The sequence below is a fragment of the Xyrauchen texanus genome, chromosome 8, assembly GCF_025860055.1.
Source record: "Xyrauchen texanus isolate HMW12.3.18 chromosome 8, RBS_HiC_50CHRs, whole genome shotgun sequence".
Classification (NCBI taxonomy): domain Eukaryota; kingdom Metazoa; phylum Chordata; class Actinopteri; order Cypriniformes; family Catostomidae; genus Xyrauchen; species Xyrauchen texanus.
In genome coordinates this window covers 25,320,540-25,333,507 of record NC_068283.1, presented here as the reverse complement: position 1 = coordinate 25,333,507, position 12,968 = coordinate 25,320,540, and the positions used below count along the sequence as shown (strand labels likewise).

Genomic DNA, 12,968 nt, shown 5'->3' with positions numbered 1-12,968 from the left:
TTAATTGTCACAATTTCCCCCAACAGATTCAGTGCAGTAACTGCGAACGATGGTACCACTCCTTCTGTGTCAACACGATGAAACAAGACATCATCAAATTTAAGAGAATAATGTGGTTGTGTGTGATCTGTGGGTAAAAACTTGAGCTTATTTAAAGATTGTATAGGCATATAGAAATAAAAATTGTTCTTTTCTGTACAAGATTCAATACTTTTTTGCAATTAATGTGAAATGTAGGCAGTACACAAGCTGTAATTTATGGTTAAGCCATGCAAGACAATCACACAATCTGAAATATATGAAGATAATTAACCCTTGTGTGGTGTTCATTTTTATGTTATTCACCCAATGTTTGTGGGTCTGATGGAGCCACAACATTTTTGTGTTTCTAACCCAAAGTATGAGTGTAAATCAGTTTGGTACATCTCCTTCCATCTCTCTCCAAAAACATGACTTCTCTCAAACTTAGTGCTGTCCAGAAGATTTTCTGTATGGTGTTTGGGATGAAAACTTCAAAAGAAGACTTTATGTCCAGCACACCATCTGGTTTGGCCCTGGTTGCATCCTTATAACATTGTCAGCCATGTAGGGTGGCTCATTCCTTGGGCCGGAAGACAATTAACTTTCATCATCCATATTCCTGCTCCTGCAGGCTGCTGATGAGCTTGTTGTAGACAGGCTGTTCCTGGCTGCTGACGGGCTGGTCCTAGGGCTGACTGAGGGTCAATCTCATCCTCTTCTTCATAACACTGGTTTCGTGCCTCCATGTTTTTCAACAAAAAACCTATTACAAAAAGAAAGGTGATTTTGTGCGTGCAGTTCCATATTCAACCACTAGGGGACCAATGAGTGGTTGTGAAAGTTACGCACTGTCCTCCTCTATTGAAAGACCTTGGGTTCGTGTCTCTATCCCCTTCAACAAAAAAGCTTTTACAAAAAGAAATGTGATTTTGGACATCCAGTTCCCTATTCAACCATTAGATGTAAAACGACTGGTTGTGAAAGTTGCGCACTGTCATCCTCTATTGAATGACGTTGATTTCGTGTCTCTATCTCCTTCAACAAAAAGCTATTCCAAAAAGAAGGTTGATATTGGACATGCAGTTCACACAAAAAAACAACAACAAAAAAAAAAAAAAAAATTGCACTTTCTCCACGGTTCCTTAATTGCCGCTGCGACAGGAGGATCTCTTCCCGGTGTAACTCACATTGCGACGGCTTTTGTAGGTATGCTCATAATATCGAGTGAAAATAATGAAAACAAGCTTGAAGAATATTATTAGCATTCTATGTTGTAGGCCTACAGTAATAATATTTTGGAAAATATTTTCTAAGCCGTTTAAGAGGTATCACCGTTTATCGCTGAATGTGTCTGGAATATCAAAAACAAAACTATCTTAACCTCGCTTCGCAAAATTGTCTGGGGCTTCTCTTAAAAAACATTGTTTATACGCACATAGTTATTTCCAAATAGGATTGTTTAGTATAAATTATGTTGAAGATTAGCGGACAGGCAGTCAGTTCATTATGTGATGAGCCGTTTCCTCACAAAAGCAGTTTTTTCAGCACACTGAAACATCTCCTCTACAGACATCCATTAAAAAAACGACCGCTTGCCTCCTTTCCAGAGTTCCGCCCTGAATTTGCTGACCTTTATAGGTTCATTCTGATAGAATATCTCTGGTCTAATCCAAGTCCTACGTTAAAATTCTTTAAAGTTTCCATCGGTTTCTTTTCATATAGTTTTTCCAGTCTCACAAACCCCAAATTAAACTGACTTACTCTCGATCCAGGGTCCATATAGACACCTAGACCACTATAAATGTCAACACATAATTTTCACCTTCACTATTTTTATTTTTTACATTTATTTACATGGATAATTATAAGTTATTATAATTGTAAAGTTCTATATAAACGTTTACTGTAATGCAGACAAGCCAGGCCCTTGGCCAAATATGGGAAAGAATTACACATTTATCAAGTAGCCTCGCCTTCTATTGCGGAAATACAAGCGCAACATAGGCGTAGGGACAGTAGAATCGTTCGTCGAATCATTCATGTCAGCCAATCAGAGATCTCGGAGACTCACCGATTATGAAACGATGCGTTCGAAGACAAAAACAACACTGGAAGACACGCCCATATAAGATACAAAGGGGAGACGAAGAAAAAAAAAGGTGCCTCTGGTCATGGAAAAAAAAAGCCGTCAGAAGCAAGATTCCAGAAATCACCAAGAATAATCCCGAGATACTTCGCTTTTTATTTCCATGAGCAAATATGTTTTATAACGCGTACATCGGCGGAATTTGTAGGATAAATCTTCCTGATATAGCCCATTAAAGTTGTCAGTGTGGCAGTGAAGTTGTCTTGACTTTCGAGTCTCAAACTTGGCACGAGCAGGCTAATTTACTCAAGGCGGCTGCGGAAGAAAGATAATCGGCGACCGTAGTAACACCAGTAGGCTACGGCATTTCTAGTTTTATTTTTCCGTTACAGTAATCTGTCTACAAATATTTTTTTTAGAGATTAAACAGGATCCGCTAATGATACATATTTTCCACCGAATCTGTAGCATTGTATTGCAGAGGTTTATTAAAGATGCCAGGCCTTAGAAAAGCGGCTCGATGGAGCAGTAATATTCCAGCCTTTTAAAGAGCCAGTTTTAATCTTAAAATAGTATTTTCGTTTGTATTGATTTTATAACCTTTTGGTACGCATTTGCAGTAGGACCATGTCAACGGAGGAAAGATACAAGTTGGTGGTCGTAGGCGGTGGAGGTGTGGGGAAAAGCGCCCTTACCATCCAGTTCATTCAGGTGAGTGCATTTCCGAGCACACTTTATGAAAATAAAGATACGTTTATTACACATGGGAAAACAACATAATGTCTGGGTAATTATTTCTGTGGATGTGTTGTAACAGTCTGTGTGATGTCTTCTCTGCATGTTCTTTCACGTTAAAGCCCAAAAGCTGCCTTGTGGAGTATTTAGGGAAAACCAAAATGTAACCATCTTTATTTTCGTTCACAGTCTTATTTTGTGTCTGATTATGACCCAACCATTGAAGACTCATACACTAAAATCTGCACCGTGGATGGGAAGGAGACACGATTAGACAGTACGTTGACATTAATAAAATATTGCTCAATTGGAATGAATGATTGTTAAAAATCTCCACCAGTTTCCTGAGTTGGAAGATTTCTGTCAGAATTGCAAAACAATGATTAACTGTCCACAACAGATTCCTGCCCAGGTTTTGTTTTGACTTGCTGATTTGTCAGCTGTGTTTAAAGGAGTAGTTCACCCCAAAATGCAAATGATCTCATTATTTATTCAACTTAATGTCATCCCAGATGTGTATGTCTTTCATTCTTCTGCACAACGCAAACAAAGATTTTTAGAAAAATATCTCAGCTCTGTTGGTTTGTTCAATGCAAGTGAATGGTGACCAGAACTTTGAAGCTCCAAAAAGCACATACAGGGAGCATAAAAGTAATTTTGTATAATAAATAATTGATTTGTATTTTTCTTGCATATCACCTACTGGGCAGTGAGGAGAATTTGTAGTAAAAATGACTTGAATACCGATCTGTTTCTCTCCCACACCTATCATATTTCTTCTGAAGACATGGATTAAACCACTGGATTTGTATGGATTACTTTTGTGCTCCCTTTATGTACATTTTGGTGCTTCAAAGTTCTTGTCACCATTAAGTTTCATTGAATGAACCAACATAGCTGAGATAGTCTTCTAAAAAAATCTTCATTTGCGCTCAGCAGAGAAAGTCAAACACATGTTGGATGGTATGAGGGTGAATAAATGAGAGAGAATTAAAATTTTGGGGTGAACTATTCCTTTAATACAAACCTTTAGTGTTGATCGGTTCCTTGTGTGTTTCAATTATTATTTTTATGGAAATAAATAGGATTTGATATCTTCCATGTACCCCTCTATTTAACTTATTTTTCATTTGTTTGTGTGCTTGCCTGTTCATTAGTCCTTGACACAGCAGGACAAGAAGAGTTTGGAGCAATGAGAGAGCAGTACATGCGCTCTGGAGAGGGATTCTTACTGGTGTTTGCTCTAAATGACAGTGGCAGGTTGGTGTTAACCTGTGTGTGTGTGTGAATATGAGAGGATGGGGAATGGATGGGGAATAGATGGTGTGACAGATCACTAACTCTCTTGTGAAGGAGGAAGCAGGAGCCAGCAAATAATCCAACGTAAATCTTTATTTTGCACATTTTTCAGTCTACACAAACGGGTTGCTTTTCAGCTCAACATAAGCACACGCAGTCAGCTTCATGTGTGTCTCTCTCTTCTGCGGTCTGGACTGCCCTTTTTAACCCCCCCCCCCCAATCTCTCACTGCAACACAAAATAACTGTTAGAGGTGATTTCTCACAGGTGACCATCCATACCACTCTTCCTCTCCCAGCCTCGGACAATCCTCTCAGATGTTAGACTTGATGTTTTTTGATGTTTTGAGTCACAGTAAATATTCTGATTGGCATGGATCATTACAAACTGTAGTCAAGTATACCATCTCAGGCATTGCATACAAGATCAAGTTTTATTGTTAATTTTTAATAAAATTTACATCAACAGGTAGTTACAAAATGCTAATGAACTTTGTTGTTTCTCTCTGTTTCAGTTATAATGAAATTCAGAAATTTCACACTCAGATTTTGCGGGTAAAAGATCGAGATGACTTTCCCATGGTCCTTGTTGGCAACAAATCAGATCTTGACCAGCAGAGAGTGGTAATGATGCATTGATGAGTGTATTTTTCGAAGGAATTATTATTTTTTTAAATAGTCTAGGATGGGGTTGTCACGATACCAAAATTTTAAGTAGTCGACACTAATAGGAGTAAAATTTCCCCAAAACAAATATGATACAACAGAAAAAAAAAAAAAAGAACTAATATGATTAAAGGGATAGTTCACCCAAAAACAAACATTATGTCATAATTTACTCACCCTCATGCCATCCCAGATGTGTATGTCTTTATTTCTTCTGCAGAACACAAATTAAGATTTTTAGAATAATATCCCTGTTGGTCCATATAATGCAAGTGAATGGTGACCAGAATTCAGAAGGTCCAAAAAGCACATGAATGCAGCTTAAAAGAAATTCATACAACTCCAGCGGTTAAATCCATGTCTTCAGAAGTGATATAAGTGTGGGTGAGAAACGCATCAATATTTAAGTCCTTTTTTACTATAAATCTCCACCTTTGACTGGCTGAATGTGAATGTCACTTCAAAGAAGTGTAGATTTGCAGTAAAAAAGGACTGAAATATTGATCTGTTTCTCAACCACCCCTATCATGTTCAGTAGAAATTGATTTAACCTCTGGAGTCAAATGGAGTATGGTCACCATTCACTTGCATTGTATGGACTTACAGAATTGAGATATTATTAAAAAAATCTTTTTTTTTTTTTAATGTTTTTTTTTTTTATCTTTATGTACATCTGGGATGCCATGAAGGTAGGTAAGTGATGAGAGAAATTTCATTTTTTGGTTTACGATTCCTTTAATACCTTGCAAAGGCAGGTATTTTTAATTAAATTTGTTTATTTGACCATTTAGACATTTATCTGCATTGTTGCTACCGCTCGCAGAGCACACATGCTCCTAACTCTGTACTCTCGGTACTCTGTACTACCGGTACTGCAGAAAGTCTAGTTTATTACATCTTTTTAATTTTAGTATTGACTTGGTATCAAAGTGCCAGTACTAGTCTGGCAATTCTTGAGATGGGGTTATTTTTTTGTAGATCTCAAGAGAGGAAGCCGTGGGGTTTGCCAGAGAAAATAGGATCCACTATATGGAGTCGTCAGCTAAGAACCGCCACAATGTGGATGAAGCCTTCATGGAGGTTGTGCGAGCAATAAGGTATTTCAAATAAAGAGAAGCTGCTAATGACATTGACAATCGGTGCATTGTGATGAACTTGCATTGCCTTCCCTCTTCAGGAATTTTCAGGAAACAGAGAGTCCACCGCTCCCTTCTAATCATGCTGGGAAACAGAAGAGTGGTGGCTGTCCCTGCACCCTTCTCTGATGGCCCTCTGCACTGTTGCCTAGGAGACTGAAGTCCTCACTCTCACACCTGGTGCCTTATATGTCTACACCGTGTGTGTGTGTGTGGCTGTATGCATCAATGTTTTCGTGGCTTTTACAGTATGTGTGTAATATGAATGGGTTCCCAAGGAGGAACTGAATCTAATGCGAGAGAACAGTGAATTTGTTGGAAAGGGTGACCTTTAGATCTTGTTTCATCCACACATTTTACTATATGCCTTGTAGAATTATGTCTCTTTTGATTTCGGATTCAAGCACAGTATTTTCAACAAAGTATAGGGTTGAAGATTGATCGTGTGTCAAGAAAGATATTTTTTTTAATTCACCACAGAGGTACGAGCAGGGAATAACAACATTGTATGTTTAAACAACCCACATGAGTGATCACATGCTGTTGACAAAGCTTTTTGATGGTTCTAGTGTAGCTTGTATGTCATCTGAATTATTGGTTATTGACTCAAAAAGTCAGAGAATATTTTATTAGCTTAGATTCCTTTTTCTCTGGGGATTCATTTAGTCAGTGAGACTGCACTGAAATGGCTGCTCTACTGTACACCTGTTATTCTCTCTCTTTTACCTTCAATGGCAAGAATAGTATTGAACCAGCTTCTTTTTTATCTATCTCATCCTGACTGAGCAATGTTGGACACTTTAGGGATGACTAAGATGTTTTACATGTGATTTTAATAATTAAGTGTTTTTTCCTTGTTTTAAAAAGGATAGTGGGAAGAGTGGGAAAAAAGATTGTGGTGTTAAAACAATGGGCTCAGTATCTGTGTAATGCTTGTATTCATACAAACCAAAGGCTATACTGTATATGTTTGCACACATTTGTCCTCATTAATAGTTATCTAATGTAGTTTAACACTAAATGGACAGGTTCTGTCTTTATGAAGGTACTTCTCATTGTGTGTATGCAGAATACGGAGTCGCATGCTATTGTTTGACATGATGTGCTTTACTTGATTTTTGCACCTTTTATTAGTAGTCCGTGATGAAAAAGCAATACACAAAGAATTGCCAAAAGAATTGACTAAGAAAACATAATAATATATTTTATATTGTATTTGTAGGAAAGAGTCATTCTGTCTCTACAAAATACATAGCCAAAATGGTGAAGAAAAACCAGACAAGGTGCTTTTGCCTGAGTCAAACTATAATAGTTCTTACACAAGGGAGCACAACACACACTTTACACAGCTTCCAATCAAGGGACATGGATTTTTTTTTTTACTGAGACTAATTGTCTTTAGCTTGGGTCTGTCAGCTGCAAATAAATAACAAAGCAGTATTTCAATTTGGAATGTTGAAAGAAAAATTCACAACATTGTAATATTGTTCTCATTCATGTATTTTCAATGTCTTAAGTCTGATCATTTCAATCTTTTTATTTTAAGCCTTTTTCCTTGATGGCTCTGAGATATTAAACACCATTTATTTTAATAATAAAAGTTCAAATTTTGTATCTAAATCTAACAATATTCTTTTGTACACAATTAAAACATGTACTTCAATGATGCCATTTGAGAGTCTTTATGTGTGAACATTTATTGGTAAGTGATTCATTGTGATAGTGTAGAGGATTTACAGTCTTAACACAATGTGGATAAACTCTTGATAAACTACTGTATGACAGACAATAACTCTTTAAACAGGTTTTGTATAATTTACTAACGATAAAACTTTATATTTCTTTTTTTTTTATAAAATAATTTAGATGCAAAGTAAATCTCAGTCTCACATGTGAGGTACGAGTTTACCTTTTCAGCAAAAAATTTAATTGTTGTTAGGCAAACAACCACAGGGAACAATATTAGTATTTCGATGTATATTTTTAGACTATCGCTGCCCCCTCGGCATATCTCGGCCCGTTTCTCAGGATGGCCAGTCCGCCCTTGCTCGGACCCAAAGTGCGTCATCCCACCGGGAAAATGCCCGGTATGCCAGATTAGCAATCCAGCCCCGAGGCCAATCATAACCTAACTATTTTAGAGAAGAGCAGTTGATCAAATCAAGATGCAGTTGACTGGAGAAACCGAAAGGTGTATATCGTGTACAGGAACTTGTTTTTTTTTTTTTTAATTACGATATTTTGTTAATGTTGAACTGCGACATAATTTTAACAATATCAATATTTATATTTTTTTGTAATGAGGTCGCCAAATTCCTCAAAGCCCACTTATTTAGCTACTCAATACTTTCTTGTAAAGGTAAATGCTTGAAACTGCCACGCCCCCAGCCACGCCTATAAGCGCTCGCGGCTGTGAAACATGTTAAACTGGTTTCTCTCTTACATGATGGGTTATTTTGGCCGCACAGGTGAATATGGGCGACTTTCGTTTTCCGGCTAGTGTTAAAGCTTAGGGTATGTGACGTCTTTATATCCCTGTTGCTGATCTAGCCACAATAATTAAATCAACAAGAGAGAAAATCACAGGACGATTCTGGAAGAGTTTTTATTTTAAAGTGTATTTTTACGGAACACAGAAGAGCGCAAAGGTAGGCGCGCGTTTAACCATGGCCATGGTTTTACTTTCTACTATTCTTCTGTACTGCGTTATGATGATCATCTAATTTACTGGGTAATGAACAAATATGTTGATAACCACTATTTAATTGCTTTCTTTCTAAATATAAAGGTACAATTGAGTTTTCTCTTTGTTAATGCCACTGTTTTGTCGAAGTCGTGGAAGGTTATTTTTGATGTTATATTTCCTTTTGAATGTGTGCTTTGGCCGATAGAGGACGACATTGTAATGAAAATTCAGTCTAGAATAACTATATTTGTGACTCATTCTTTACAGTTAGAGGTTCTCCAGAGGACCTCGTTTTGTGACAACCTGGCCAATTAAACTTTAGTATTCCCCTCCCCTTTTTATTCAGGGACAATGCTGGGATTTCCAGAGGTATATTTCAGCCTAATATTCCTGCTGCGTCTTGTTTGGGGCAGAGTAATCTACAATGGAAATGATGGTAATAATCGAAAAACACTGGTTTACCCCAGTGAGGGATATTCTTTGGCCATTAGCCTCCTTACAGTGCTGTTCCTTCTGTCTGTAACAAGCCCTATGATTCCTAATATGGTTTATATTATCTTGTGTAATAGTGTTTCTAGAAGAGGAGTCAGCAGACATGTTTCTCTCTCGTACACTACTGTATAACAGTTGGGACTTTGAGGCAGTGGTTCCTGGCAATCTAGAGAGAGAATGCTATGAAGAAATTTGCTCATATGAAGAAGCTAGTGAGGTGTTTGAAGATGACAAACAGACGGTAAGCCAAAAAGAAACATGGTTTGCATTTACAAGGGAATATTTTTACAGAGTTACTAAAAAAAAAAAGTATGTTTGCACCAATTTAGCCAAAACAATGAGATGGTTTTTGAGTTACTTCACTTTTCCCCTACAGTCTGCGTTTTGGAAGGACTATGTCAGTAGTCACGGTAAGAGTATTTCTTTTTTAACTGATGAAATGTATTTTACATTTTATTAATGTAGTCGACAATGTTCAACATTCAAGCTGAATTGTGTCATTTCTGCTCCACTGAACAGAATTCCAAAAATAAACATGGACCTTTTTAACAGTCTGTAATGACGTGTTTCTGCCTTATCAGTGTAAATCTAGCTACATTTTTATATTTTAAATTGTCTTATTATTTTGTATAAATGTATTACATAATACTTTGTATATATTACACTGATATTAGTTGAAAGAAAACGAGTTACCACAGATGCAATTAGATTTCTAAAACAGCTGCTGAGAGCGTGACAATACATGTATCATCTCTATTCTGACTGTTGTAATCCATCTCTGTTTTTTTCTAAATTTGGAAGTTGTGGAAATAATATTGGAATTTTTCTTTTGACGTTGGAGCAAATTGGTAAGCAAAAATAATATTTGCCGTGGTCTCCCATTAAACGCTATCGAAGTTTACCCTGCAAACCTTTACTTCCCTGTTCCAAAACCCAGAAAGTGTGAAAAGGGTCCATTGTTTTTAACAGATTTCTGAAAACAACCTGCTGTTGATCTGATAGTCCTGCTCCCAACTCATGCCACTGATTGAATCAATGTTGTGTCGGGCTGGACAGGTCGCTCAAAACAAACTCTTTTAATTTTTATAGCACTACATGGACAGTTTTTACTGGTTTTGAAAAAATTAACCTATGAATGGCTTACTTATAGTTCACTCTGCATATTAAGCTGGGAAAGGAGAAAGTATTTTAACACAGAAAATGTTACACACTCCAGCTTTTAAGTGAATTATTGAATTAACTAGACTTGACTAGATGTCATAATAGTGTATGCAAATACAAGATACAAACATCTGGAACAAAATATTTATTTGAATATTTCTTGCAAGAGGGCTGATGATGGCGATTTGTCGAGAATAACAGATTAATTGATTGATTTCCTCAGAGAATTTGCCACCGGTGGATGTGTCTGGTTTGGTGGCTGGCATTTTGGCTATTGTAATAACGGGAATTATAGTTGCTGTGCTTGGCATTTATTGCTACAAGAACAGAGGCAAAACTGCAAGAGGGGACAGGTAAGTGTGTGCTATCATTATCACTATCATATGCCTTTTATTTTGTATTATCACTCTCATGGATGATGCATTTCCACAGTGTTCCTGTACAAACGGCAGTGGATGGACGTTCAGCACAGGAATCTATACCTTTGACTATTATTGAGCCCCCAGGTCTTCCCTCTTACAATGAGGCTCTGACCCGCTGTGGGCAACATGATGCACCCCCACCTCCTTACTCTAGGTAAGAACTCTGCTTTGACTGCTTGTTTGTATGTATATGATATACAAATGCTGCATTCATGTCATGTCCGAATTTACCCTTCGCTAAGCCCCGCCTTAAAGCGTTTCTGTCCAATCCTGTCTTGGCAACTGTCGCCACCTTTTCTTTGACAAGTGTTTTCCTTTTTACAATGAGAGCCTACGGGAGTGATGTTTGATTGAGTAATTTTAAGTGGGATTTTATCTAAATTTGACAAAAAACAGATAAAGTTAAATATGATTTATAATGTCACTCTACATTCCAGCTCACATAATAATATTATCCATTCCGTTTATGAGAGTATTTGGCCAAAAACAGCGCAGTTCACGGCAATCCCCCATTCATTCCTATGGGTAGTTCTGCAGAGCTTGTCAGAGCGAGCAACTGTAACCAAGGGGGTTGGAGCTTAGGGAAGGGTCAATTACTGTTATTACGAGATGCCAACTCGAAGATTCTGCTCCAAGCTGTTCACGTCCTCAGACTGAGTTTTCAGTGGCAACACTGATTAACAACACCAGTGTGGATCCATGTGTCGCTTTGTTGTTGATGACAGCAAATTCTTAAATCACAACATTAAGTCATTAATTTACTTATACATGTTCTCGCAATTTGTTTAAGAAAAATGAAAGTCTCCAGATAACAGTGGCTACAATAAAATGCAACATCAAACAGAAATACAAGTTGCTACCTTTAACAGTTGGGGCCACTGCCATTTTGGTTTTCTTTACATGACATCATGACTAGTCAGAGCTTTCATAGTATTCCCAATTCAGAACTTAAAATTATGAGTTCTACAAAGAATTGTGTGTGTGAGTTCTACAAAGACTTGAAAGGATTTAAGTTGCCATTTGTAATTACGGTAACTCCAACATGACGTAAATGCACCAATAGGCAAATTAGTGCCTGCTTATAAAATATTGCATGTAAAACAAATGCTTTATTTCTTCTTTGTATTTCCTCATTATCTTTGCCTTTTGCAGGGACGGTCCATCTGAGCCACCAGATACTCAAGATTCTGCTGAGTGACAAAGAGATGTGGGGGGCTCAAGATGACTTAAATATATAAACATTTTATAATATTAAAATCTGATAGCTTTTAATGTTATAGGTTGTTTACTGTAACAACGGTAAACATGGTGTGAGCCTAAAACATATAAACAGACAATTCCTGAAACATCTGGAATCTCGAATTTTATCATCATGGGAATTTTATTTTATTGACACTCCAAGGTTGCGAACCATTGTGCTAGCTGGTGATGGTCATGAGCCATATTGTAGTTAACTTTTTTATTTTTTTAAATTGTTTTATTCATGTGGGAGAACGCAATCCTCCAATGTGAACACTGTCGATAATTTAATAATGTCGATAATAAAACTCAGGGTTGTGTTAAATGCTTTTATAGAGTTTACTCAATTGTTCTCGTTTGCTCGTAATTTAACCTGAAGATGTATTGCTAATAAAAATATTACATGTATAAATGTTGACTCGTTTGATTGACAATTGACAACGACTGTGTACAGCAACAATAATGTCCGCGAAGCTTTAGTCAATTCCAATATTTGCCATTAGTTACCATTCATCCGCGCTTTCATAGTATCAGACCGCACTGGAGAAGTGCCGGATACTCCGTAGTGCCTCTCTGTTCTGTATGAAGGCGGCAGTACGCACGAGACTTCCAGACTCTCTCTCTCTCTCTCTCTCTCTCTCTCTCTCTCTCTCTCTCTCTCTCTCTCTCTCTCTCTCTCTCTCTCTCTCCCTCCCTCTCTCTCTCTCTCTCTGTGTGTGTGTGTGTGTGTGTGTGTGTGAGCCTCTTGTCCACTCCTGAAAATGGCGTCTTTGCTAAATAACTGAAAATAGCTATTTTCATCCTAGACATTTAGCGTTTATTCAAGATGATGAAGCATTTCAATAACCCTTTGTATATTCCATTTAAATTAACCTCAATCCAGGAACAACTTTGTTTCTGACGAGGATGTCCCATGCTATGCATTTATGCACGTAAATATTTGGGGGCGCAACAGCTGATTAAAAACAAGCCAGTAGAGTACTATTTATAGAATCCTATTATTTCGCCTTTTTGTGGCAGTGCGGT

The 12,968-nt window shown here is 37.3% G+C and overlaps 2 protein-coding genes across 4 annotated transcripts; both read left to right on the top strand.

Moving 5' to 3' along the window:
* The first annotated feature begins 1,208 nt into the window (after positions 1 to 1,208).
* Positions 1,209 to 7,610, top strand: LOC127648431 (ras-related protein R-Ras-like). Of its 2 annotated transcripts, none has more exons than XM_052133106.1 (7): positions 1,209 to 1,227; positions 2,728 to 2,818; positions 3,032 to 3,119; positions 4,000 to 4,102; positions 4,656 to 4,764; positions 5,785 to 5,903; positions 5,984 to 7,610. In XM_052133106.1, exons 2-7 carry the CDS (start codon positions 2,735 to 2,737, stop codon positions 6,069 to 6,071), a joined length of 591 nt encoding a protein of 196 aa, XP_051989066.1. In that variant the 5' UTR covers positions 1,209 to 1,227; positions 2,728 to 2,734; the 3' UTR covers positions 6,072 to 7,610. The 2 variants fall into 2 exon arrangements, with proteins under 2 accessions (XP_051989066.1, XP_051989065.1); XM_052133105.1 differs by lacking the exon at positions 1,209 to 1,227 and adding an exon at positions 2,149 to 2,460.
* A 774-nt stretch (positions 7,611 to 8,384) lies between these two features.
* On the top strand, positions 8,385 to 12,334 carry LOC127648014 (transmembrane gamma-carboxyglutamic acid protein 2-like). Of its 2 annotated transcripts, none has more exons than XM_052132573.1 (7): positions 8,385 to 8,590; positions 8,975 to 9,064; positions 9,198 to 9,361; positions 9,497 to 9,530; positions 10,505 to 10,634; positions 10,714 to 10,857; positions 11,856 to 12,334. In XM_052132573.1, exons 2-7 carry the CDS (start codon positions 8,980 to 8,982, stop codon positions 11,899 to 11,901), a joined length of 603 nt encoding a protein of 200 aa, XP_051988533.1. In that variant the 5' UTR covers positions 8,385 to 8,590; positions 8,975 to 8,979; the 3' UTR covers positions 11,902 to 12,334. The 2 variants fall into 2 exon arrangements, with proteins under 2 accessions (XP_051988533.1, XP_051988534.1); XM_052132574.1 differs by having other exon boundaries at positions 8,385 to 8,673.
* Positions 12,335 to 12,968: the final 634 nt, after the last annotated feature.

Excerpts from the sequence above, each read along its gene's own strand:
- LOC127648431 (XM_052133106.1), top strand. The coding sequence starts at position 2,735 with ATGTCAACGGAGGAAAGATACAAGTTGGTGGTCGTAGGCGGTGGAGGT. Across the intron at positions 4,765-5,784 it reads ATCTTGACCAGCAGAGAGTG|ATCTCAAGAGAGGAAGCCGT; the intron begins GTAATGATGCAT and ends ATTTTTTTGTAG. Across the intron at positions 5,904-5,983 it reads GAGGTTGTGCGAGCAATAAG|GAATTTTCAGGAAACAGAGA; the intron begins GTATTTCAAATA and ends TTCCCTCTTCAG.
- LOC127648014 (XM_052132573.1), top strand. The coding sequence starts at position 8,980 with ATGCTGGGATTTCCAGAGGTATATTTCAGCCTAATATTCCTGCTGCGT. Across the intron at positions 9,362-9,496 it reads TTGAAGATGACAAACAGACG|TCTGCGTTTTGGAAGGACTA; the intron begins GTAAGCCAAAAA and ends TTTCCCCTACAG. Across the intron at positions 10,635-10,713 it reads AAAACTGCAAGAGGGGACAG|TGTTCCTGTACAAACGGCAG; the intron begins GTAAGTGTGTGC and ends GCATTTCCACAG.